Raw genomic sequence first — 23,270 nt, 5'->3', positions numbered from 1 at the left:
GGCTCCTGTGGTGCTGCTGAACTGCGGGTGTCCTTAAGTTGTCCCTCAGTGATTGATTGTTCTTTCTTTGAGGGGGTTAACTCTGCTCAAACAATACCCCGCTGGCTTTCTCCATTGGGAATGAATGACAAATATCCTTTGTATTAAGGATATTTGTTAAAATTCCTATTCAGCTATCTCATGGTATCTCTGAATTGCCCTTCTGTCAACAGTGAGCAGTTAGTTTGGTCAGCCTGGTTGAGCATGTGCTTTTAGTGAGGGTGCCTAGCCATGCCAGGACAGATTCACAATTAAATTGTGATCAGTTGCCCAGCAAACACTAATACGCTTAAAATCAAAGGAGGAGAAATACTGACTGCCAACAAGCAAGGTGCCAGTTTTGTTACCCAAGAGTTTATTGCTTTCCTAATTAAAATATCAATCAATTCCTTGACGACCACCACCTGCAAGTATAAACATCCTGTAAGTGTGATGCAAGGTGACTTGGTGTGACTGGGAACATGCACAGGGCAGGTGGTGCAGGCTGTTTGCACCAAGCACAAATGACGTGTAGAGTTCAGCAGTTTTTTTCTTTTTCTGATTATTTACTTACATTTTTAGAATGACCTTGGGTGGGGAGTGAATGCTCACTTAACCCCATATCCTTGCTTGCAGTTCCACACAGATTCTGTGGAAGGTCTACACCTGTTTTGTGCTCTGGCCCACGTGAGGCGTGTTACAAAAGGCTCCTGTTTCCATGGTGTGATGGGGCTGTACAAACTGATGCTTTTGTCCATCCTTCCCATGTGGGGAAAGAATGGGCATGCAGCATTTGGCTTGCAATGGCGTTGTGTGCTCGTGCCCAAAACACAAATCCTGTGAGCTCCTGCCTGAGTGTTTGAAAAATGAACATTAAGTCCTGTCCTGCTGCATGGGCCTGACTGTGTGTGACGGAGTCTGTGCTGGCAAAACGTAAATTGCTTGTAATTATGACAATCACATGCAGTACTCATACTGTGAACTACAAAGCTTTTGTCCACTGCTGCTTATCCAGCTGCTTAAAAAGCTCTCCTGATAAAGTCCATGAAGCTCAGAAACAGCCTTCCAGGTTTGGTTGTTCGCATTTTGTTGAGGACACTGAAAATAATTTGGTCTGTTTGAAGAAATTGCTTCTATTTCTCCTGATGTCGGGGAGCAGGAGCTAGACTACAGGACAGGAAATGTTTAGCAGAAGAGCAAGATGAAAGCAAGTTTGGTTATTAAAAGGAACTCTGAGCAATGCTCTAGATCTGTGTCCTTGATAAAAATCCCTAGTGCTGTTCATCCTTCCAGTAACAGCTGCAGGCATGTAATTTCTGCTCTTTCTGTATTACTGGACAATCTGTCTGTCTGCCTTTTTTAGTTAGGCATTTTCTGCAGTAAGGGGTGGTTTCTTCTGTTTTGTTTGTTTCAGCAGATGCTAAAAGCGTGCATGCATGAGAGAGCAATCTGTGTGTTACTTTACCTTGCATGAGCACAGTATGGCACACACAAGAAGTAACTGCTGGGATGAATTGTTCTTCTTTTTCATGCACTGTTGTACTTCAGTTTATGGTCAATGCTGTCAGCATGTGGCAGCCATGTTTACAGAGCACCACGGAGTCAAATATCCTAGCTGGAGATTTTAAAATGTTTGATACCTTCATAGCCACAGGTGTTTGGATCTGGAATTGCTGAGATAAGAGTGCTGCAGTTTTGGAGCGAGACTTTGATCCTCCCTTTCAAGTACAGAGCTGCCTGTCTCGGCTAGGCATGCTGTCTGCCCCTGTCAAGGGGAGTCCCAGCCCACGTTGGGTATAAATCCTACCTGCAGTAGGTGGGATCCTCTGGCATAGCAGGTCTAATCCAAAACCAAGTTCTCAGTAAACACTCTTCCCTTTCTTCTGTCTTTCAGTATCAAGATGGTGCTGATGTGGACCAGTGGGGACACGTTCAAGACTATTTACTTCATCCTGAATCAGGCCCCTTTCCAGTTCTCCATCTGTGGACTCCTGCAGGTATTTGTGGACATCGCAATCCTGTTGCAGGTTTACTTGTACAGCCACTACCCTCAGAAGCCCGTGTCCCACACTGCACACCCAGCCAGCACTAAGGCCCTGTGAGGAACTTGGCTGAGCAGGTTGCAGGTCAGCAGAGCCAGCCACGGCATCTCTTCTTCCACTTGTAAATACTCCTGTGTTGCCAAGTTGAAAGCAGAAATGAGAACAAGGATGGAAAACACGGCTGCACGTCCAGCTCGGGAGGTTCTCTGTTAAATAACTTGATCTGTTTTCAGACTTAGCTGTACAGAACTGTTTCTTGGTGGGGGGAGGGGCACTTTATTTTTGCATACGTACCTATAAGCCTTATTAATTCACAAATGTTTGTATATTTAATCACAAGGGCTGGATGGTTTGTGTTTTTAATGCTATTTAAAAATGTTACACCACAGAAATTATAGGATATTTTGTCTGAAACTTCTACCTATTTATATAATAGAATGTCTGTATATGGTGGGAAGTTTTTGGCATATACTAGCATTCAGTATCTCCACGATGGAGGAAGCAGTATTGAAGAGCAAATCCAGAAGCTTTCTCTTTCCCTATAAGGGTGTCTGGTGAGAGAAGGTGGGGGTGGGAGGCCCTGCAAAGAGGTGAGCAGGCAGAAATGAGCCGGTCACAGATGCTGTAAAGCTAAAGGGTGAGGTGAGCAGATGTTCATCCCTGCTGCAGGAGGACACATGGAGGAGATGATGGAGGGGGTCTGATGGTGCTGGAGTCATGTCTAGAGCTGGCACAGCCAGTCAAGTATCCAGGCAAAAAGAGGAGCCACAGGAGACTGCTGGGAACTTACGTAGTCATGCTTTGCAACTGTGGGATGTGGGAATAGCCTGCCCTGCACCTGGGGTGCAGCACTGCCCCTGCAGCTGTGCACAGGACCAAGCTGGGCTGTAGGGTCTTTCCCAAACCAAGGGGCCAGCAGATAGGTATTGCCAGTATTGTCAGGCAAGTGTTTCTAGATGTGATTGAGCTGCAAAGATAGAAGCAGATCCACTTTCATTGGCTCAGAAATGAAAAAGTTTGAGACAGGGAAAAAGCTGTATCCCCTGGAGTAGGACCAGCATCTGACAGCTTGATTTGTTGAGGCTGAAATTTGTGTTCATGTTCAATGCCAAACAAGAACCAGGTTATGTTTTGGGGTGTTTCGTGCATTGGCCCAACAAGGAAGGAGTCCATGTTTTCCTTTTACTGTTGTGAACTGTTAGGCTCTTAAAGAAGAGATTCTTCTCTTTTAGAAGAATCAGCAGGCTGTACTGAGAGGGACTGAAAAAGCTGAAAGGGCAGAGTTCATGTAGATGTTGTCTCTAAAGGCCATTAGCCAGCATAGGTCAGCATACTCTGTCTGTGACATGCTGCTCGTGTGGACCCGTGGGGGCTGTGACCAGGCTGCTGGGCTCCTGCTGTGACACTGCAGCCATGAAACTGCCCCGGGTGATGTGAGGAGGCTGTAGCAATGCCCTTGGTCCCAGGAACAGCTCTGCCTGTGCTGCTTCCTTTATGAGGCTTCCTCCCTCTGCTGGGTGAGTCCTGTCTGGCCACAGGCAAGGTGTTGGACAGATTTTTCAGAATCATTTTTTCTCTAAGAATAGCCCAAGAGCTTATGTTTTCTTAGCAGTGGCAGCAAGTCTGAGGTTTGATAACTTCAGTGTGTAAGTCAGATACTTCCCCTACCGCTCTTTCTTTGGGAACCTCATGATGTGAGTCTGGACTGTCTGGATTGGTGGCAAACTGTCCAGTGGAGGGGAATCATACTGTGCCCAGGCACTGACTCCATGCTCTTTGTTCGATACCATACTCTTCTAGGCCTGAAGTGACCTTACAAAGACAATGTACTCAGCATGGCAGACTATGAATGTTTTGTTCCTCTCTTTTCTCCAATGTTCTGGTTGTGCTACAAGAACATCTGGGCTTTTGTCTTTTTTAATTGAAAACGTAACAACTGGCTTCTCCGGTATGCTGCTTTAATGAGGATTGTATTTCTACTGTTAGAAAACAAACACTTTGTTGTGTGTTTTAATTGTCTGAAGGGTTTTTTTAATAACTTGTAATGGTAAGATTTTTGTATTTGGTGGTCTTTTTCTAATATTCTGCAAAACAGGGATGTAAGAAATTAATGGTTCATAATAAACATACTTTTGTATGTTATAGCTTCACCTGGGAGTGCACACTTTTGGCCACCTCTTTGGCTTTGAACTACAGATATTACTGAGGATAAAACAATTTCTGCTTTTTCCTTTTGGGATTCCTCCTTGGGTGGATTCTTGAGTCTGTCATCAGTACCTAAACCAGCGAGCTCTGTGGACCAGTCTCATTTACACCAGAGCAGCAAATGCTGGAAGAGAAGCCAGTGAAACCATGTCTAAGTCATCTTTTGTATGTGGCATTTAGCAAGTAGGACTCTTGGCCAGGAACTCTAGAACTTCTTGCAAGGTACTTTAGGGACAAAGTGTTACAGAACTTTTGTTTTGTTCTCTAATTGTCAGGAAGTATCTGTTTCAATGATCACCTCAGAGAATAAGAAATCGCTTACTTTAAATACATCTCTTTGAATGTATGGCACATTTCACAGACTTTATTTTTTCTGTCAGTTGCAATGGTTTTTTTAATAAAAATTACCTATTATATATAAATTACAGTGTTGCTTTGTTTTGTTCAGGTACAAAATGTGTGCTTCTTAACTCTTGTTATAAATCATCTTGTCAGGAGCATTGTTGATACAAATAACTAGCATGGTTTTTCCTTCTAATGGGTGAGTAAGCACAAGGCAGAAATTGTCCTGAAGTCGTGATGCACAGCAGGGATTCTGGATTTCTGTTCCCTGCTCTTCCATACATACCAGGGTAAATTTAACCATCGAGACCACATAACTTGTGTTTGCAATGCTCACGGTAAAAACAAAATTGCTAACAGATTATTGCATAGATTTAAAGGGACCCTGTGTCATGCAGGCTGCAGAATGAGATTGAAGATGGGATACAGATGAGGGATGTGCTCTTGGCAGCCTTTGCACAGAAGATGAGGACACTGAGTCTGTCATCTCATGGCCAGCTGCTGCCCCAAGAGTAGTCTTGACCATCCTACCTGTTCATTCTGGATGGGAAAACAAGCTAAGGCTGTCAGGAGCAGCCTTGCAGCTGCTGTGTACCTCCTGGATCCTGCCAGGCTGCTGATCCAGGATGTTGGGCTGCTCTGGCACGGAGAGATGGTTTGCTGTTGCTGTGTGTAGTGACTGCAGGAGCTGGAGAAGGGGAGTTGGGGAGGAGAGAGGGCTGGAGGCGTAGGAGAGAGGGTTGGGCAGGGCGAGAGACGTGGGGGAGACTGAACTTGCTGAAATAAGGGGTTGAAAAGTGATACTCCTGAAGGGAAGGGATAGAAGGAAAACCAAAACATGAAGGTAAAGGTAGGTAAATCAGCAAAATGGGCAGGAAAGGAGGAATGTGAGGGTGGGGAGTAAACCCTGCCTGCTCTGCTGGCAGTGGAGACCAAACAGTTCTCACAGCAGTCAAGCCTGTTCAGCACTCACAGTGCCTGCACCTTCTCTCCCAGACAGTGCTGGTATTACTGGCTGCTGCTTTGGCCTTCACTGTGGGGAAGCCAATGGTGAGGCTGGCCCCAAAGGAAACAATGGGGAACCCCATCTCTGGGTGCTGCACCAGCCCAGCCCTGCTGGCTGGTACAGTGCTGCCCCAGACCTCCCTCAGGGCAAATCTCTCCCTCTGCTGTGCCTGGCAGTCAGTGGTCTGCACTGTGGCTCCATGGAGGGAGAAATTTCATGGTTAGATGTTTGAGACGCGTGCAGTTAGGTGAAATTAAAAAAAATTTAAGACATAAAATAAAGCTCACATTTAGTACTGGGTATTAAGCAAAAATGGGCCCACAAGTTCTGTTTGTTAAATCTGATTGTGATCCTTAGGCTTGAGAGCCAGGCACTTTTCAAGGACCTGACTGACAACTGTAGCTTTGTTTGAGGCTTTCCGTAGGAAAGAAGACATCAATATGAGAGTGAACAGTGCGCCAATAAATAAACACTTCCTGGATACCTGTGCCAACAGCAGTAATAAAAGACAGGGACTAGAACATAATGTGAGGTTCACCCTGGGGCATGGGCAGGTCTTCCTGTAAACAGCCTTGTAAACCAGCCAGTCCCAAGTGGATGTCAGCATCTAGAAATGCACTGGCAGCAAACAGCATTTCAGACCCCCCTCCTGCCCTTCTGTGTCCCGGCTTACGTGCACTTGGCTCTGGTAGCTGCTAGCTGGGAGACTGAGGGGCTTCACTCAGCCACAGATGGGCCAGCAGCACCACACTGGATTTCTCTATCCATCAGCCCTTCCGTGTGCCTCGGTCCTCTTCCACGCCAAGGCTTCACAGTCCTCTAAGGCTGTGGCTTGTAGGTGCCAAGGATGCTTTGTCCCCTGAAGCATCTGCTGTGAGGCTGCCATAGCCTGTGCCTGTTCTGGCCTCAGCAGTGTGGGACAGCAGCCTCAGTCTGGCTTACAGCTGAGGAGATGGCACCAGCATCACATTTTTCTTTGCATTACTGCTTTTTCTTAACTGAGGCTGCTGTGTGGTAGAAGGGGCTGTGCACATGCACTGTATGAGCTGAAATTGTGTTTGACTTTGTGTCATTCCCTCTAGCTCTGTCCCTTTACCAGTTAACACATCCTTAACTCTCCTAAGCTATGGTTTTCATGACTAGTGTTGCCAGCTGCTAGAATTTGTAGGTCTAGATCCATGCATGCTGCCACCAAGGTGGATGTGTAGGTGGACATGTGGAAGAGGTGGCTTCGCTCACATTTCGAGTCTTTGTCCCACATAAGAGAGATAAATATTTTTTTTCTTTTCTTTTTTTCTTTTTCCTTGAGGCAAAACTAGTGTGCTACTAGTGAAGCATTTAGTTGTTCAAAGAAACAGGTATAACTACCTGCTAGCACTGTTGTGCCTGCAGACAGCAGTGTGACATTTATTATAGTTAGAGATAAATGGCCTTAAAATCATCTGTGTGCTGTGTCAAAAAACCCCAACCACCATATACAACAAACAACGAGAAAACCAACATTCTCCAGCAGCTGATCAAAAGCAATAAGCACCACCTGTAACAACAGCTGCCCTGGGTGAAATTTATTCTCTGTGTGTCTTTTATGTCTGGCAATGTGTGCATCACAACTTTATATAGCTTCCAAAAATAATTTGTTTAAAAGGTTCCTGGTTTATATTTGTTTCCTCATCTGTCATCCCAGTAGATAAAATGAAACTTTATTAAAAGCCAGGCTTTGACTAGGAGACATAATGAGAGGGTTTTGTCACTTTATTACAACTCTGTGCATGCTGGCATTAATTATGTGCCTTTTGAAAATTACAAAGATCTCACTATTGTAGGACAATTGCAACTTGATGGAGAAGAGCAGCAATATGGTGTCATCAGTCTGTTTTTCTACACAGCTGCTAAGCTGCAGTTTGCTGTCCCAGCACTGGTTTTTTCATGCTACAAAGCCAAAAGCTGCATTGATTCATGGTTATTTGCTGGCACTGCAAGTGTGAAACTCTTCATTCTGCAAGGATGTCTACTCCAGTGTGGCTTTTCTAGTAGTAAGGTAAGGGTGCTTGCAATTTTAGGGTTTCACCACCTTGAGGAGATGCATTCTGCACCTTCCATGCACACTAGCTGTGGTCGCTTCATTCCCACTGGAGACGGAGCATGAAACACACCTGGTGTGCACAAGCCAGATCACCATGAGGAGTGAACTTGTGAGTCCACCTAGTGAGTCTGTCGGGTGCCACCTTAAGACTGAGCACCTGAATGCCACCAGAAGATGCAGTGCTGCTCCTCAGCACCAGGCCACACTGTCCCCCTGCCACTGCTCCCTTTGCTGGTTTGCAATCAGCTGGCTCCAAAGCTGTATCCCTGATATGAGACCTTAAAAATCCTTAAAGAATGAAATGTCTGCGCCGGGAATAAAAAAAACAATAAAATTAAAATATTTTTGTGAGTCACAGCAACCCAGTGCTGGCATTGCTTTGCTAGGAGTCTGAGTCAGCCCAGCCACCAGGCACCAACCCTTGGCCCTCCTCTCTAGCACAAGGAACACGTGTTCCCGGTGCTGCTGGGCCATGAAGGATGGGCAGAACCCTGGTGTGGGCCCCTGCATTTGGTTTGCCTGCAGTTCAACACAGCTGGGGCTTTGCTGACCCTGGTGCATCCTGCAGAGTAGGGGGGCTCAGTTTTGCTGCCTCCATCTCCTGCAGTGCTCAGCAGCAAGTAACATGAGTTACTTCACATCAGCATGGCAAAATACCACCTCCCTCCACACCCAAACCATCAGACACAAAGAGTCAGCAACAAAGCTTTATATCTTTATTAAAATAAAGTGTAACTTTTCTATTTCCCTTGCTTCATTCCTATAAGGAATGGCTTAATATGAGAGTTTGCTAATGTAGGATTAGTTTTAAAACATATGTTGAGGCAAAAAAACCCCCAAACAACAGACCAGATAAATCCCATCTTCAATACATCAGGTTTTGTTCCCTTCCTGGTGCGTGGAGAATATGGAGGGTGACACTGCATGGCTTTAGTACAAATAGGAGTGTAGGTACAAGAGACTGTTGGGTTCTATCTGCCTCCATTCCCTGACCACATCCCACCTGTAGGAGCACTGAAAGACCCACACAGCATCCTGACTTGGACCAGCTACACAGCTCCACCAGGGTGGAGGCTGGAAATCTCATGCCTGGGCTGGCATCAATAAGCAAACATGCAGATGCCACCATATGATTAATTTTCCCTTTAAAATGACTTAAATGCTTTGAGAATCAGGAAGAAGAGCCAGAACACTTGTTCTAATGACAGGATTGTCTTTTTCTTAGTAGGAGGATAAAACCAAAAGGCTGCTCCTAACGCAGAGCACAGCTGCTGCACTGCAGCTTGAGCCAGAGCCCACTGAAGGTGTCTCGCTGGCTTCACTGGGTTTGTACCGCTCCCCTACTCCTGTTTGCACACAACTGCACTCAGTGCAGCCACCACCACTGAGGAAGACTATGCAGAGCTGGGAGTCACTGCTGGTTTAACATTGCCCTCCCCTTCTTGAGCTACATGTAGTTCAGATTGGTTCAGCTGCCTGTTAAACTCATTTCTCGATACACGAGAGATGGAAATGGTTAACAGAAAGTGGAGAAATGTCATCTTTTGTAATGGTATTTTTAATATTTGACTGTTAGCAAAGGACAAATAACCAAGTAAACATTTAGTACCATAGTCAGGAAGATTTTTTTGTATGTATATTTCTGTCATGGGACTAAGATATAAAGCTTAGGATGGTAAATATGTATCTCTACTAAATAATGCAAACTGTGCTCACACACAATTCAGAGCTGGCAGTGCTGCCAGCGCTCCGGCTGCGCTGCTTCATCTGTAGAAGACAAAAGCAAGCCCCTGTTTAAGCTGAAGGAATGCTTCTGTCCTTCTCTTGCCCCTTGGCTTGTCTGAGGTTTGTGTTCCTTGGTGGTGCTGCCAAAACAAACATGCTGTGGGGTGTTGCAGCACGGGGAGCCCCTTGCTCAGCCCCTCGCACAGGGAGTGCCACTGAACAGGGCATGGAGGAGGTGGCACGCTGGTTGCTGTGCCGCATGGCACCTGGCACAGGCTGTGCTTCACATTACATTCAGCTGGCTGGCTATGTTCAATGGCTGCTCCTTGGGCATACCCAAAAATACTTGCTCAGTAGAAAAGCCCTAAGAAAAGCAATGGAGCAGAGCTGTACTTGGTAGGATTTGTAGGGGCTCTTTTTAGAGGTCCCTTAGGATCAGAAGTTGGTCTTTAGAGAAACCTTGTATGTGTCTGCCCCTCATTTATGCAGTTTATGGCATTCTTCTTGCAGAACTGACCTCCCTTGTCCGCTGCTTCTTGGGCTGCCAACATATGTCCTCAGCTGTTCAGGGTCAGGAACTTCTCTTGGTTTACTGGTCCACCAAGGTCAGACCCTCCTGCTCACCAGCACTTGGTGGGAATGTGGCACTGAGCCCCCTTGTACTGTCACCTCCCAGGAGCTCAGTGTTCTCTCGCCGCTGGCGCACCTGCCTGCTGGCTACTCGCTGCTGCTGCTCCTTCAGCTCACTGTAGGAGCGGGAAAAGGTATGAAAGATGGATGTGACTGGGAAAGCCATCAGCAAAATCCCACTCAAGATGCTGCTCAGGGCTACCACCTGTCCAGGGATGCTACGAGGCACCATGTCCCCGTAGCCAACAGTTGTCATGGAGATCACGGCCCACCAGTAACTGGTGGGGACACTGGTGAACTCTTGCTTGGCTCCCAGTTCGCTCTCAGCCAAGTACACCAGCGGCGAGAAGAGGGCCATGGCGACACAGAGGAAGAGGAGGAGCAGCCCGAACTCACGGGTGCAGCGGCGCACGGTGAGCCCCAGCGTCTGCAGCCCCAGCGAGTGCCGCGCCAGCCGCATCACGTACAGGATGCGCAGCGCCCGCAGGAAGCGCAGCACCAGCCCCACACGCTCCAGGTACTTGTTCCCAGCTCCCCCGCCAGGCTTGCTGCTGTTCTTTGTGGAAACCACATCCACAATGAGGGAGATGTAGAAAGGCAGAATGGCCAGGATGTCAATGATGTTGAGCGGGGTTTTCAGGAAAGCACACTTGTTTTCTGCCTGGATGGATCGCAGCAGGAACTCAAAGGAAAACCACGCCACGCACACCGTCTCCAGCACAAAGATGTCATAGCACTTTCGTGAGCATTCACCCTGGGGAGAAGAGGAGTGGGAAACACATAAAAGAGGGAAGAAACAGACTTAGCCAGGGAGTGAAACAAAGAGAGTGTCAGTTCTTAAAGGAAAGCACCACATGAAATTGATACGAATTGTGATGTACCAAAGCAAAATCATGGCTGCTGAGAGGTACTAAAACCAGAGGCTACGTGTTTGACTACAGGATGGGTCAACAGTTCTCTGGAGTGTCCCAAAGCTGCCAAGAACTTGGTGTGATCTTACCAGCTGTTGGTCAGAGAGCCTACTGCTAAAAGGCCAGCGGCTCGCACTTCATTTCTAACCAAGAAATGAACTTTAACACCTTTTAAAAAAGATTAATACAGGATTCATGGATTGTAATAAATATGTGATCCTTTCTTCCCTTCCTGATCAATAATAAATTGCTTACTAATGCCTCATAAACACCTACAGCATTTTATGTGATATGCTTGGAGTTATCTATAATCTATTATTCACTAAATACAGTACATATTTTATATTCCAGTGAACATTTATTAAGACGCTACCCCTACAGTCAAACGCTTATATAAAGTGTTGAGAAATGTAGGCATTTCTAAAAGAAAAAATACCACAGGATAGAATGGGGTATGGAGAGATAAGTGTTTTTAGTTACTGCACCTGTAACAACTAGTGACCACAGTGCCTTCCCCAAGCTTTCTTCCCCCGCTCTTCCCTGCAGGCTCACTTGGTGGCAAATAAAGAGAGCTCTGGGTCTTTAGTTACGATGCTTGTAAACAAGCCTCAGTGCACTGGAAAGGCAATAAACAATAATGCTGGTGATGGCCACTCCTCGGTTGTTAATACTGTGGCAATTTTCTGCTATATCACTCTTGGTACCTCTAGCTGAATAATAAACAGCTTCTCTAAATAAACAGATTTTGATGTGGACAATTATAGGGCTAGTGCTGTTTCCTCTGTAAATGCTCATATAAAAGTGTGAATGCTCCGGGGGCTTTGTGTAGAAGGCAAGGTATACTTATTTAAGGGAGGTGTATATTTACTCAGTGTGCCAGTTTGAACAGTTTGTGGAACAGTTTGTGAAACAGTTTGTTGTAAGGAGTCAGTCCATGATAGTGAGGTGCATGACTCCCACTGGATGCAACAGGTATTAGGTCCCAATGCCCAACCTTATTTTACTTGCCTATGCCAAATTATAGCAATAAAACATCAGATGAGAATGGCAAAGCTGTGTCAAGCTGGTTTCCATTTCACCACTGGAGAAGCTGAGAACCTGGCACATCTATTAGCAGTTCTGCCCACATACTCAGCTACAGGAGTCTCTTGCTCCAGAGAGACAACGAAATTTTTAATGCACAGCACCACATCCTAACTTCATTCCTCCTGAAGTGTGTATGCACAGGCTTTTTCCCTGTTTGGAAAAGAAAGCATCCAGCAAAAGACTGATGAGGCTTTTGCCCTATTCACTAACTGCAGCCTTCCCCAAAATGTGGAGGGACTGGATATGTTTCAAGGGCCAGCAGTGAGAGCAGTGTCATCACATTGGATGCAAAGCCTTGGGTTACCTCAGTGTGATAACCAAAATGCTGAGGCACCCTGCACATCTCACACTTAAGAAGAGATTGAGACAATAACTAAAGAGATGTCAACAAGTAAAAGAGATGTGAAAAGGAATACTCAGAGCCAGCATTTATGGTCCTTGTAGTAACCCAAATAAAAAATTGTGATGCCTCGTGTTTATGGATTTTTGTTTTGTATTCTACTTTAAATTGGCACATGAGGTACCTCCCACTGTTTCCCAGGGGGTCATGCTGATATGGAGAGGAAAATTACTTGTCCCATTGAAATTACTGTCAAGTTTTTAAGCATATTGCAGGGAGGAATGTTAATCTTATTTTACCAGTATAGTAGCTCGGATAGCCTCTCTTTAAATTCCGAATTTTGATATGTGTGAACACTAGAAGGAGCTTAATTTAAATCTGCCTCACCAAACTAATTTGGTCATAACTAAGTATTTTTGTCACAAGCATAATACATAGGATATAAGATTTTGTTTCTAGGAGCTTTCCTCCTATCACAGCATAATTATGCTGTCAAGCTCTTCTATCAAATACAGAATTAAGATGCTTTCACACCACAACACAAATCTGGCTCTCTGAGCCAGAGACAAAGCTCACAAAGTCAGTGGAAGGACTCTGCCTGTACCACTAACTTCTCTCCTTATGACCCAGAAACCAGCCTTCAGACCCATATTGTCCAAGAACTCTGCTGCCTGGGAATCTCTCATCAGGATATGCTTGATCTCACACCTAAGGGCAGTCGCTGCAGGTGATTGCAGCTCTTCATCTTATCCTTGCAGGTGCTCTAGAGGATCAGATTGCGGCGTTAGGATGACAACCCAGAGAAGAATAGCTTTTGCTTAAGCAAAGCAACAGCAATGACAAGATGAATACCCAAATGTGCAAATTTGCTTTCTCTGACAGGTGCATCATTACTTGGACCACCACCTATGGAAACTCGGATGCACCTGGCCTTAAGAGCCCCATCTGGCAGGAAGTGTTCTGGATTCTGATGCACATATATAGACTTTTTGTGCCACTAAAAGTTTTGGCAAAGTCAGTGAATGGGGAATTTAGCCTTAAAATGAATCTACAAAGTCACTCAGGTGATTAATAGCTAATTTGGCACCTAATTCCCCCAGCACTTTCTATTAGCTGCATATGGAAAGGAGACTCACATGAGTCAAAGGAGACTCCTGTGAGTCAAAGACTCAAAGGAGAAGTGATTTTGTGTGTAAGTTTTGGTATAGGAGAAAATGGGAGTGAAGATTGCTCCTCACGAATGGGCTACCAAGAAAGATGACTTTTGGAAGACGCTGTCAGCTCTCCCACACTCTGACACGTTTATCCTGTGTCAGGATAAACAGGCCTAAAGTATTGCTGTTTATGTCTTCAGTCGTCCTGCAGAGCTACATCCCAAATGCAGGTGCAGGAGCAGCCTGGCAACCTTTGTTCCACCAAGCTCAAGAAGCTTGGTGGAACCTGGAGCTCAGATAATCCAACACTGCAGAAGCAAGCTGCATCTTTGCCCATCAAGATGAGAAGCTGAAATTTCCGCCATCCAGAGCTGCGGCTGGGCCCTGGCTTTTTTCCACTCTTCCCACTCTCCACAGCTGACAAATAATATGTAAGTCAAAATGTTTACTTTCAGTACAGTGGAGTGATAATATTTTACTACACAGAGTTCACTTCAACAGGATGAAACAATCCCCCCTTCCAGCAAATGCATAATTATCTCCAGCAACTTGCTCAGTATCCTTATTAACCTAGCACAATCTGAACAAGCCAGGCTCTGCCCAAAGGCTGTCCTAAGAATAAGAGGGTCTGAACATGCTTTTACAAAACAGATCTATGTGTCAATCAACCTGCCAGAGGTCTCTTTTTTCCACTAATTAAATGTCTTCCTATCCCTTGGACCATGTTTCAACATCATCTAGGTGTGTCCTATTACTACCCTCACATGTTATAAAAAACAACAACTCAAAATTGTGTTTCATACTCTTTTGCACTTCATTTCTTTCAGCTGCAGCTGCTTTTCCTTGCTGTTTTTTTTTTTTTTTCCCCTTGCTTGACTACAGCATTGGTTAAGAAAGAAGAAAAAAAAAAAGGCAAGTTTTGCTTTCTAAACTATGTGTTCCAGTCCAAATGGATGCTGTAATTCTGCTTGGGCTTTTGAGGTTTTCCGTTCAAGAAAACAAAGCAAAAATTCTCAGGCACACACATAGATGGATAAAAAAAATCAGGAATTAATCAGCCATTGGAACACAAGAAAAACAAGTCCTAGCAGAATAGGGTATCCTGCCCAAAATAGGTCTTCATCAAATCTGTATGTTCTCAAAAAAATTTGAGCTATACCAGCTTGTGGCCATAAACATGTCCATTAACAACTACACACTGCTTTTTACTATTTATAAGCAAAACAGCTCTCCCTTATACCAAGTAACAAACTTTCTTCACCCTGTAATCTAATGGATACAGTTTTATCACTACTTTTTCATATTTAGATTGATGAAATTGAGCTACAGGGAAAACAGTTGTTTTTCACAAAGTGTGTATATTTATTTATCTATCTGTGTACATTTTTTTCTTTCAAACTATGAGTAGTTTGGGTTTCTTTTTCGTGCAGAAGTTTCTTGAGTACGGGAAATTATCTGCAGCTGCACAGAATTTGGGGGCTATATACTGTCAACACATGACACAATGTCAACACCAGGAACAAGGAAACAAAGTAAGAACGACATCAGTAATTCTGTGCAGTCAAATTAAAGTGAGTCTCCTTCATTAGGAACTATAGAAATTTGCTGTCAAAAAGCCAAGCACAGCATCTTTCTTCTGGAGAATTGGGGTTTTTTTTTGCCAAAAGGAAAATTACAAAAAGGAAAATCGGTGTCACTGGAGTTCAAATCCATCTGTATTCATTGTTCTGTATGGCCCGTCTAAAAGTGGCAGACATCTTCCAGAAACATTTTGGTTTGGCTTGCAGAGTCCATTTCACTTGTACTGAACCCTGTACTGAGCCTCAGAAAAATTCTCCACTGTGTGTTGTGTGACTTCTTGGCCCTGCCTTTGTCCTCTGGTCTTCTGATAAAAAATTGTGACTCTTCCTTAGATTCTTGCAGGCTTTGACTAATCCCTCTGCATTAGAAGATGTCAAAAGCCAGATCACCTCTAACTGCTCCCGTTCTTGTGTTGCTTTCCATGCACTTTCTTGTCAGGTCAGCAGCTCCACGGCACTTTGAAGGAAGAAGTTTCAATGCTGCCCACTTTGACCCTATAGTGAGATTTCCCTTACTGTCAAATATATATATAAGAAACCCCAACATGAGAGGCATTGCATACAAAAGTACTTACATAAGCCTGAAAATAAGGACATTTCTAAAATTATATTTTTGTACATGTCCACTTGCCCCTTGTTACTTGAGCCTTTTGGGTCACATGTTTCAAGTGTTTCTCTGTGCACATCAGATAAAACTCTTTTTTAACATCAATGTGGAACTTGAAATTCTGATGCAAGTGAGATCTCAGCATTAGAGATCCATGTTAAGAGACCTGCAGACAGAGACCTGCAGCCCTGAGGCTGCTGACAATGCTGCCTACAGTCCCCAGTCCATAGGCTTAGGGTGTTCCCCTTGGATTTGGGTGGGAGACTGAGCTGCCTGTTTCAATGAACATCTGCAAGGTGACCCAGAGGACAGACACTCCTCCACTGCCAATTATTCAGCAGCCCAAGACTTGGAGTCTTTGCTGGGCTTTGGAGAGACCCAGCTCCTACTCCTATGAGAGCAGGGTGGAAGCTTGCATCTGGCTCTGTCCCAGTGCGTGGGAGCCCTGGAGCACTGGCTGCTGGATCATTTGCTCTCTCTTGTCATTGTAAAATGAAGAAGACTTCCTTGAGAAAAGTTCCAGCAAAAGAGCAACATTCCCAGAAACATGCCTCACCAATGAAACTCAAAGGTATTGCTCAAGCTGGCACTTTCTGATGAAAGGCAATTTTCTGAAGTGATTTTCTGGTTAAAGCATCCAGACAATTTTCCCAGCAGGGATAAGTGCAGGACTTCTGCCATGTGAACGACCTTCGAAGGGCAGCATCCCACCCTGCCCTGGGGCACAGGCATCTCCCCTGGCTCTGACCACCCACAGACACGACAATTGTAACTCAGAGCTTCTGCCATTAACGCTGGGGTCAGGCTGAACTCCAGTCAGCCTGCTCCGCATATTTCCTTGTGCTCCCAAGCAAAGATGATTCAGATAACTGCACAGCCTCTCCTCAAAGCTGACTGGCTATGAAGTCAAAGTAACAATTTCTATTTTTAAAGTCACCGAAGGGCCATGAAAGAGTCCTCTGCTTCTTGCGATCCACAGTTTGATCTGTAACTCAAGCTTGGCTCGTGCTTCATCTTCAGCCCAGCTGCCAGCAAAGGGAACCTGTGCCTTCCGAAGGGAGGGCTATTGCCAAGTTTGTGCAGCCCTGTTATGGACACAAGATAGCTCTTATATAACTTGTCTTTGTTGAGGAGAAAGGGCAAGGAGGTGGGCAGGAGCTACGCATGCTTACCCCTCTGGATTTCCCTTGATCCTGAGACAGCACAGCCCGAAATCACCACTTCTCAAAACCCCTCAGCTGCCAGTGAAGCTGCAAATAAACACGGAACACCAACAGGAACAAGGGAGATGCCAAAAGACTATGGCAGCTGCTGGAAGGTAACTGCAGGGTGTGCTAAAACACTCAGCCAGCGTCTAATCAGCTTATGGAATTGCATGCTGTGCTATTCACTTGCAGTCATGCAGCCAGGGGGTTAATGAGATACCTGCATGTGCCTTTAATTTGTCTCAAATTGCTCCTCTGACATGTAACTGTGAAGCCAGGTGGAAAGCTCAAAAAAGGGCCTGGGAGTCAATGAGAGGGAAGAGAAGACACGTGACTACCTGTGACTACCCTTGTGGACTACTGAGACAGGAGACACATGAGGATGGCACTCCTGATCCAGGAGGCTGCAGAGGGAACCAGCTGTGCCTCCTTGGGTTACTCTGCCCAATCCACAAGCAGCTGATGCTTTGGGCCATCTCAGCCCCATACTGTACAACCAAAATAAGACACTGTAATTAGGCCTTGGGTTCCTAAGCCATATAAACACTGAGCTCTGAGACCTGTTTAACTGACACCTTTTTCCCTGGAAATGCTATTGATGTCCTAACAGCTGACTGCACGGATTTGGCATGTACATCTGAATGGTGGGGAAAGACACAGACACGAGGGATTCAACTGCCTACCTACCAGGCAAGACTCACTGTGATCCTAAGGCTTTCTTCCGCTTCCCTGCTTCCTTCATGTACTGCCCCTGACAAATGGAGATATATACTTTGGTCCACTATCCTGCCTCTTTTTGCCCCAGAGCTGTTGTTGAGAAGAATAGAAAGCAGGTAAGTAGTACTACAGATGCACAAAATGCCCTCTTGTTAATACCTTCTTCTGAACTAGCTCTCCTCATGCCTGTGCCCGTTTTTAGCACACACTTCTCCAAAAGCAACAGTATTTGTTAGAGGGAAAAAAATGCTATCTGGATCTACGTTATGGAAAGCAACCAAAACCTAAACTCAGCAAGAAGCAGGAAACACAGAAAGAATAAATCAGACCATGAAATATCTATGAAACAGTCAACTTGCCTGATTTTCAGATGTCTATCAGGAACAAGCACAGCACCTCATCCAGAGAGGCTGGCGGAAGTGTCAAGACATCCAATGTCTTAAAGCTCCTCAGACTCTGTGACTGTGGCTGGGAGCAGCTGAAGGAACCAGTGTGAGCTCTAGCAGCCAGCTGCTCCTATCTCCCACTCTGATAACGCCACTCACCAGGAGTGAGGGGCTGTACTATAACATAAGGAGGAGCGATATACCCTCGGTAACATTTTCTGCAGATGAGGTCCAGGAGTGGCTGGGAAGGGCAGCACCATCAGCTGAATAACTGCAACCAGCAGGGGAGGTAGGAGGGTGAAGGAAAGGCACCTTACATGATCAGTCTGTGCTGGCTACGTTCAAAGGGAACACCTCACTAATTGGCAGGTGAGTGCTGGCCAGAGAAGAAGATTTCAGCTATACTAGCTTTCAGAACCTGGTCTCCAGAAGACACACGAGGTTCCAAAAAAGACCCCCTGCAAGAACAGGGAAGATGAGAGACCTTTTGAGATGAAGCTTCTCAGGCTTCATCCTTTTTGAGGGTTGGTGGTATGATGCAGTTCCCTTGAGAACACGGTCTGTGCTCACCTCAGAGGACCCCTCCAAGTCCTACCTGCCCATAAGGTTCAGCTGGCAAAGGAAATGATCTCTTGGTGATGGTGGAGTTGGCCTTTGGGGTCTGAGATCCCCACCTGGCTGGTCCACAGCTTTTGCCTGTTCATGAGTGTAAGACATAAGCAGGCTATTACTAATACTTAGAGAATTACAACCTATATGTACAAGAATAGATTTACTGCCACTTGATTGAACAAATATTCTAAATCAAAACCCTACTTTTGTGCCTGGGGTCTGCTTTGGTCATTTTGCAACCATTCAGTGCCATCGGGAAACTGTCTGAAGACAAATAGCTACACAGGAAGACACAGGTCCAGGAAAACAAGGTATTGTATTTGAAACTCATCAACTCCCCTGGCATTCCAGGCAGGATTTCACAGACCACAGCCCATATGGCTTGTTTGTCTTTGCCCTGCAGCTGAGCCCTCTGTGGGAAACACCCCTGGGTGACTCAGGGGTCCAGGGGTGCCCAGGATTCCTGCACAGCCCACTGTGCTTGGACCAAGCACAGCCTGCCCAGCCTGGCCTTGGGGCAGCTGAGCACAGAGGATTTGTTTATCAGCCACTGCCACCGACAGAGGCAGGAAGGCAGGAAAAAGAATGATGATTTCACCAAGCCAAGGTGTCCTCCAAAGAACAGCTTCAATTTAGAAACACCAATGTTCTTAGTATTTCTGACTAAAATTACCTTGGAATTTTCTATTTCTGGATTTCCAGAATGCTTTTTTTTTGGGTTTGGCCCATTTTTTATACCTAAATTTTAAATAAAAATCCCCAAGAGAATAATGAAGCACCAGGAGTGTCCTTGCTGACAAGTGTGCCCCTCTTCCCCTAATTTTACATGACTAGAAATCTTCCTTCTCAGCTCCCTCTACTTTCTAGCTCTGATAGAGGCATCAGAGCCTTGAAAATTTACAATGTTTTTTAAAAAAATCCAGTATCTGCAAATCTAAGCAAATGCTTGAGCCTGAGCTTTTATATGAAGAAGCCCAGTTACACTGCAACTTAGCAAATCTGATTTCTGAAGAACAGTATTTTCTATCCTAGTGCTCTGAAAACAAGGCAGACTCAGTTGGCACTTGGAAAAGCTTGAGCAATGGCACTTGGCACTTGCAGCACACCTGGTCCTCACAGACAGGGCAAGATTGCAGAAATAAAGATGAGGGCTATCTTCCTTAAACCAAACCAGCATCAAACTGCAGAAGCAGGGCTGAGTTCTTGCCAAGGGCACTTGGGTGCAGTTTGAACAGTTTCCCCAGGGAATGGGAACACCTGCACACCACTCCAAAAGAACCAGCCCAAAAGGGACGGGGCTGTGTGACAAAGCAGTGGCATTCCCAAGGTTTTCACACCTACCCAGTACCTGGGAAAAGGTGATGTGGTGGCACCTGGCTGTGGTCACAGATACACACTGCCTAGAACTGTGGTCTTCCTAAAGCCAGCATCCTCTTTCCATCTTCTTCTCCTCAAGCTTGTCTCACACTAAAAAAATAATGTGTCTTGTTCTCCCTCTCTCTCTTGCTTATTAATTATATAAAAAGATCAACTGATTCTTAATATAATTTTAAAGTGTATTTTCCCTCTTATTTACCCAAATTTCTCACTTCTTTCAACAATTTTTTGAAGCTCTTCTCCTCCTGCCTCCCACTCACTGCTAGTTCTGTTTAACTGACCCATATTTATTTTACTGGTTCCTGCAACCCTGTAACCTGCTATAAGATCTGGGGGTGTCTGTTTTTTCCCTTGGAGGAAAGAAGGACAGAGTCAAGCTTACTGATTTCCTTTGACATTTTTTTCCAAACCTGTATCTCTCGCCCCGCAGTCTCCCTTTATCCTCTTATCTGAAAGCAAGGGAAGGATTTGCCTGTGCTGCCTGTGGGAAGATTTGCCTTCCTGCTGGTAGCAGCTCAGGCACAGCTGACAGCAAGCTCCTGCAGTGCCCTTGCACTGAAATGCTCTCTAAGTTGTGATGGATTTTTACAAGGTGGATGTGACCATGGCGAAACCACACACACTTTCATATTCTCTCTTTCTGCTCAAGGCAACAGTAAAAACAGTGCTTTCTGTGACAGCAGTGCAGTACACAAGAGCCTACCTTAAAACACCCAACATTTCTACTGTGTATGAAGGCAATGAGCTGCAGACTGGGAGAAAATCTCTGCGGTGTCTGCTCACAGTCAGAGCAGAGACTTTTCAGGAGAGTGCTGCAATTTCTCTTGTCATCATTGCTACCCAGTGTACCAGGTGCCAAGTTTCCAGCACAGCTGAGGATGGCTGGGACCTTCACACTATTCTCTGTATTTCCTATTTGAATCCAGGCTCAGGAAATTAGATGGGGCTAGGGAAAGGGATTGTTTGTGTGTGTGTGACTTATGGAAGGGTGAGGGTAGAGTGAGTGAATGACCAGAGGGGTGGGCTGGCACATGTCCTGGTGAACAGCCAGTTCTGGCTGTGGCTAAGCCCCACCAGTAGCATGTCCCAGCCCCTGTGGCACCCCCTACAAACGCAGTCAGTATGGGACAAGACACCTGGGTTAGGATGCTGCCTTCATGGGACCAGACTCATGCCATGTCACTCTTCAGAGAGCTTCCAGGCTTCTGAGTTTTTCTGGCTACCCTTGCCTTTAATCACAATTATGAACTGTCACTGCTCATTTCATCTTACTGATGCCTTCAGGTCTGAATATTCACAAGGGCCAAGGAAGCCCCAGACAGCGAGAAGATGTACAGCATCCTTGCTGGCACCTCCTACACCAGCAGGAGTCAGGGACCGGATGGCAATGGCTCACCGCCCTGGAAGGGCAGAAGAGGCTCTTAAGCTGATCCTCTGTGGAGCAGAGGATCTTGCCAAGTGGCTCATGAATCATATGCATGGCTTCAGCTGGGCTGAGTTATAACGTTTAGAAGGACTGACAGAATGTATTTAAAAACTCTGTGAGATGCACACAGGCATGTCTAGATAAATGGTTTCCATTGTTAATTACCCACACTGTAGCACACTTTAATTCAGAGCTGAGTTTGTCCAGCTGCAGCTTTCAGTTATTTTAGTTCACACAGACGTTCTCTTATTATGATTTCCACTGCTTTAAAAACTCTTCTAGTGTCTCATTATAAAGCAGAACTTTGAGATTTTAAACCATTTTAAAAACTTTTTTTCAATTTGCCTGCTAAATGGATATCAATCTGGATACAGTATCTCAAGCCTTACTTGATGTCTTATGTTGGTTTTCTACTATTATGAGATCTAAGAGAATTTTTTTTTAAACAATAAGGAAGTTAATTTTTGAAAAATGCCTTTTTATTAAGGAAGAATATTGTGTGGCACTAATTCAAATGTCTTACAGAAGTACCTACATCAGAAGTTTCTTTCTTCTGAAAACTTTATAACCTCAAAAATTATATTAAATTTGATTAGTAAGAGGTGTTCTACACAGACTAGATCAAAATGTGACTGATTGTACTCAGTACCATGTTTTTGATGTTTTTACTTGGAACTAATATCATGCTTACCTTTAGAAAACCTAACAACTTTATGGATTTCTCCTGGTCCTTTCTCAAGCCTTTGTTTAAAAACTTCTGAAAAAAATCTTATAACTATTTTTTTCCCATCTGTGTACCACTCAATTTGTCTTGAATATAAATGTCTACACTGCAAAAACCCCCAGTTTCAAAAACTTTTATATTTCATCTCCATTGCTACACTCTAGACAATGAAAATGTAAGCATTTATAATGTTGAATGATTTAATGCAATTCTTCTAAGTGCCATACACATGAATCAGCTCATTACCTCAGCCTAGCTATATGAGGTGCAGCCAAATGTAAATCTGCCTGCTTGCTTTCATTCCAAACCTCCAGAATTGATAGCAACCTATCCTGAACTTCTGAAATGAAATTTCCAGATTATATTTTCATTTCAAATAAATGAAAGAGTTCTCTCTTTCAGAACACTGGGACAGTACTCAATAAGCCCACAGTGCCCAAGCTCTCCTGCAAAAGGCAGTGGAGCAATCTATGGAATACAGGAGCTGTGCTGTAGCCCCAGGATGTTAGGCTGTGATGAGTAGCTGTAGTAATTTTACAAACATGTATGAAGGCCAAAAGGCTATTACTGTGAGATAGCTTCACAAATTCCCTGGATGATTTACCTGGAAGTTTGGACAATAAACTTACTGGTAAGGATAGATACCTATGGGGGTGGAACCACAGAGATATTAAAAGAAATTAAACATGGAGCGTATTTTGCTGGGTGAGCCACACTGCACCAAATATAAACCAGTTAACAATGTGACAAAGTTACCAATGCTTTTATGAAATAGTTTTAGCTGTTTAATTATTTATCACTAATGTTACATTGCAGCATATTTATATAATATTTAAAAGAAGACCCAAGCTTGCTATTTATTCATGAGAAGATATCCTGCAGACTGAAAGAGTTCATTGGCACAGAATAAAGTTATTAACAAGTCAAAAGTAATTTTATCTTAGTCAACTCTTGCCTTGTTCCCAAGCAGTGCAGAGAAACACTCTCCGTTTTTTTATTTCTAAGCCTAAAACACTGCAGAGAATCTCAAGTGGCTCCCAAAGTCTATATTGTAACCTACTGTCCTCAAAATCTTCCAGGGCAGCTCCTTGACC

General features: G+C 44.7%; 2 protein-coding genes across 3 annotated transcripts in view; one reads left to right on the top strand and one right to left on the bottom strand.

Moving 5' to 3' along the window:
* SLC66A2 (solute carrier family 66 member 2) overlaps positions 1–2,569 on the top strand; it is a 63,527-nt gene extending 60,958 nt beyond the window's left edge. For both annotated transcript variants that reach the window (XM_041464307.1, XM_041464306.1), the window contains one exon: positions 1,913–2,569. In XM_041464307.1, coding sequence (XP_041320241.1) covers positions 1,913–2,120 — 208 coding nt within the window. In that variant the 3' untranslated portion in view covers positions 2,121–2,569. The remainder of the gene's footprint in view (positions 1–1,912) is intronic.
* Positions 2,570–8,399: 5,830 nt separating this feature from the next.
* The window catches only part of KCNG2 (potassium voltage-gated channel modifier subfamily G member 2), a 53,587-nt gene continuing 38,716 nt past the window's right edge, over positions 8,400–23,270 (bottom strand). The window contains exon 3 of the mRNA XM_041464317.1: positions 8,400–10,805. Coding sequence (XP_041320251.1) covers positions 10,011–10,805 — 795 coding nt within the window. The 3' untranslated portion in view covers positions 8,400–10,010. The remainder of the gene's footprint in view (positions 10,806–23,270) is intronic.

The sequence above is a fragment of the Pyrgilauda ruficollis genome, unplaced genomic scaffold, assembly GCF_017590135.1.
Source record: "Pyrgilauda ruficollis isolate IOZ18807 unplaced genomic scaffold, ASM1759013v1 scaffold178, whole genome shotgun sequence".
NCBI lineage: Eukaryota > Metazoa > Chordata > Aves > Passeriformes > Passeridae > Pyrgilauda > Pyrgilauda ruficollis.
Note: the sequence above shows the minus strand (reverse complement) of the source record. Positions and strands in the feature narration are given on the sequence as shown.